We start from the raw sequence: 4,204 nt of genomic DNA on the forward strand, positions 1-4,204 counted from the left end.
TGTTGAAGGCCGTACGGTGACCAATGCTTGTTAATTTCTGTGTCATTTTGGTCTTTTATGGAGAGTTGTCTCATTGGCAATCATACCACATCTTCTTTTATATTTAAATGTTATATTGTGTTCAATTTTTTGTTTTAAAATCAGCTTTCTATTTTAGTTCTACTTTTATTTTGTTATTCCAGAATTTTGTGTCGTGTGTATGTTAATCGCTACGTTAGTATTCCTAAATTCAAAATTCTAAGGTTGTTTGAAGTGCAACATCCAAGAGATTTGTAAAATATTGTTTTTGATTCACATATAGTATCTGTATTAACTATTTACAATAGTGTGAACTAATTTGATAACGTATATAAAACAAAAAATACGATGATAAACATGTTGTGTGCAATATTTCACCTTTTTAAAACGTTAGATACAAAGCAACAATAGAAACATTATTTTCAAAAAGGTTCATATTTTGATGTTTGTTTTATCAAGGTTTAGAATGTTTGCTTAAGTACTTTTAAACAAAGTATTTGTCAATAGAAGTTCAAGTGTTATTGATATAATTGATATAACATAATGTTAAACAATTTTAAACTACGTCAAACACGAATCTTCATCGCATCTCAGATGCTCTGGATACACAAGTCTTAGATACATGATTATGGTTTAGTTGATTAGCATTCAGTGACTGTTTGTACTAGCATGTCTATACTTCGTGTCTTTTATGTTTTGTGCTGTGTATTGATCTGATGATTTTAATTTTTAAAGTTTGTTTTTTTTATCTTGTGCTGTTTCACCACTGTCACAGGTTAAGGAAGGGTTGTACATCAGGCCGTTCTCGTTTTAATTGTTTTAACACTTGTCATTTTGGGAACTTTTATAGTATGATATGGGATATGGTTTATGCGCATTGTTGGGGGCCGTATAATGAACTATAGTTTATATCCCCCTACATCCTTTATGTATAAAAGAAAGGATTCTTTTCAAGTCAAAGCTATGATGGAAAAGGAGTATTACGCATGAATTTGTGAAATAAAATCACTATATGATCACAACAAACCTAGCAAAAAAGCCTGGTTCATTTGACAACTTTGCCTAGAAGAGTCGGAACGGTAACCTTAAACACAACACCGGAATTGTCACTACTTGCCTTTTCGTGAAAGATTTCATAACGACGATACAATTCTAATGGTAGTGCGAAACTATAAAAGCACGTGCACAGACATAAACAAGTGAACAACTACTTTTGCAAATAAATATTTTAAGCTAATAACAATAGTGTAAAATAATAGAGAAAGTAATATCGGTAAGTGGTGTGTGGTCCACATCGCTTATGTGGAATTTTTCCATAGTCAATGCTGAACAGCTACAAACAAATAATATAATAAACCAAGAAAAGCTCTGGTAAACGAAATACAAATATACTTTCTCAGTCCGGAACATTCAAATAGATTTAAAATGTACATCTCAAAACATTTAGTTTATCTGTTGGGACCATCTCTTGGCGTCTTGTCTCTGTTCTATGTTCTCTTAAAAATTCTTTTCCCGGTTACATCACCACGTGATATCGTCTGAAATGACATTTTTAAAAACAGAATCAGAAGAGGAAAATAGTTATTTGGTTTATTCATATTTTTCCGACTCGGGTTGAACTGATTTTTGGTATATTGTATTGACACCTGTTTATTGTTGAAGGCTGTAAAATGCTTATATTAGTTCATTGAATTGCTGTATCATTTAATTATAACCCTAATTTTTACACAGAATGCATTTACCTGAAATAACAGTACTGACATGAATTCTTCCTGGTTAATTTTTAAGAAAAAAGTGTCTGATAAGGTACAATATTATCAAATGCCATAAAACTAAGTGCTATGCAAAGATACAGGTATTAGAAATTACCTTTTAATGTGTGAACGCGATAAAAGCCCCTACAGGTTCAAATTTCAAATGATAGCTAAAGCACTGAATAAGATATCTACAAAAAATAAAAAAAATAAACTAATACAAACTGCATCATGGCGACTGAACATATTGTAAGGTTTAACTTTCACCGTTTCCTGTTTTAACATCCTGCGGAGGTATATCAATTTGGTTTAGAGTTAAAATAAATGTAAGAGAAACGTTACATTTATCAACAGTTTATAAATACAGATCTTTCATGACAACATTCTCTACCTTCTGTATACAATTATAATTGGAGTGTCTTGATGATACAAAATGTACAAAACAACTATAATCACCATGACTAGATCTCCTCCCTGTATCACCCTGCTAACCGTAATTGCAGACTTAGTGGTATCATTGGGAGTTGTAAGTGTTGTCCATACGCCATCTGTATATGTTGTCATGCACTGTTTAAAGAAAAGAAAAATGCATTCATGACACTGACTCCACAATACATAGTGAGTGCATACATGTGGAAGGATTGGCGTTACTTAACTTTTACAAGGTTAAGCTCATTATTGCTATCGAAAATTTCATGTACCATGTCAAAACAATCGTTTTGTTAAACGAATCTTAAAAACTAAATGAGTTTGATTTGTTTATTGTTTGTACAGTTTCATGTAGTGGTTGACATCCTTGTTTTTTGGTATTCTAATAAATAGTTGTCTCATGGGTGTTCCTACTACAATGTATATCTGTTTATTTAATTTATCTCGAAATTTAGGTCATTGTTTACTCTTTTTACGGATGTAGACTACACATAATTAGACAATAGTATGTATTGAATATTTAGGCAAAAGTATTTTACCGATGTTCAATATTTACCTTTCCATCTCTACCATCCTCAGTTTTTTTGTCAACCTCAGCATCTAACAGGAAATCTTCCTCTTTTTTCTTTGGTCCGGCTTCTATTATCAAATTTATTTTTCTTCCATCAATGGTAATAGTGTGCACTGGTGAAAATTGAGCAGCAATTTTTCTCAATGGAAAACCTATTTCTAAAACCAAATAGAATTTTCTTGAAACGATATGAGTGTATAAATAGCACATAGCTGGGTCGATAAAGCTGATTGTTTCCCAGAGAAAACATTGTCACCTGAGCAAAGGCGTGGTTGTCAATGCTTTTCGAGGATAACCAATCTGCTCTATTACCCTCTCAGCTATTTGCTATTCAATTTATCTTAATGAATGTTCGATCATAATTGTCTTTTAATGTCAAATTTTAAATTGAAAGTACTGAAATATGTAAGTCACACAACAATATACCAGTTAAATATATATATAAACAGAAGTGAAGTAATACAATTTTTCTTCACTTTGACAGTCTATGTAAAGTATAATAAAGTAAAATAGTATATTCATTTTGGTAATAAAAGAATTGGCACTTTTTTCCATTTCCGTGAGCAGTATCCGAATTATTACCCCGGTTGGAGTCGAGATCAGTGTTTTTTCCAATAGGACTAATCATATGAGATTGTAATAAAATCCAAATGTGTATTCCTTTATGATCAGCGCCATTCTCTTCTCAACCAAACATACGACCCCTGTAGTAGCATTCCAAACGAACACCCCTCAACCTTATTTAGATGGACTCTTTATTTTGCAAATTGGTTTTCGTCCTGCATTTGTTTAAAATATTTGTCATTTACGTTTAGCACACAAATAAAGTATAATAACAAATGTTTGTACAACCAAATTAAATGTTTATTTTCTGTTCATTATTACAATGTACTCTTAAAATTGCAGCTGTCAATCATAAAACAAACAATAGATCAACATACGTACGTACCCAATGCTTTCAGAATTTCATCTAAATTTTCACTTTTATACACTTTCCATTTTCCATCAAATTTTTCTTTCATTTCATCTGTTGACATTTTGAAAGTTTAAACTTTATATAATTCTAACGTCTGCTTACAGATATTTATATATTATAAACTCAGAGGTCGATATGTAGACCTTTACATTTAATTATTTAGGCAGCAATCATTTGCTTTTCTGGGGGGGGGGGGGGGGGGGGGGGGGGGCTATGGATTTGTTTGGAAAAAAAGTTTGTTTCCAGTTTTTGGAGAAAAAAATAATCTGTTTTTGATTGCGAGAAAAAAAATTGTTTGTTTCCCCCCTCAGCTGCCACTATGTAATGCTAAAATTGAAAGAAAAAATTGTTTTCGACTTGTTGCGGAAAAAATGTTTGTCCAGAAAATAAATCCATAGGCCCCCTCCCCCCCCCGAAAATCAAATGGTTGCTGCCTTAAATGAATGAAAACCCTTT

The 4,204-nt window shown here is 32.0% G+C and overlaps 1 protein-coding gene across 1 annotated transcript; it reads right to left on the reverse strand.

Moving 5' to 3' along the window:
- Positions 1-1,229: 1,229 nt before the first annotated feature.
- On the reverse strand, positions 1,230-3,835 carry LOC139528807 (fatty acid-binding protein, adipocyte-like). Its single transcript, XM_071325012.1, has 4 exons — positions 3,722-3,835; positions 2,758-2,930; positions 2,229-2,339; positions 1,230-1,556 (listed from the first exon to the last, which is right to left on the reverse strand). The coding sequence occupies exons 1-4, from the start codon at positions 3,807-3,809 to the stop codon at positions 1,506-1,508; spliced, it is 423 nt and encodes a 140-aa protein (XP_071181113.1). The 5' UTR covers positions 3,810-3,835; the 3' UTR covers positions 1,230-1,505.
- Between the last annotated feature and the right edge of the window lie 369 nt (positions 3,836-4,204).

Source organism: Mytilus edulis, chromosome 6 (assembly GCF_963676685.1).
Source record: "Mytilus edulis chromosome 6, xbMytEdul2.2, whole genome shotgun sequence".
Lineage (NCBI taxonomy): Eukaryota > Metazoa > Mollusca > Bivalvia > Mytilida > Mytilidae > Mytilus > Mytilus edulis.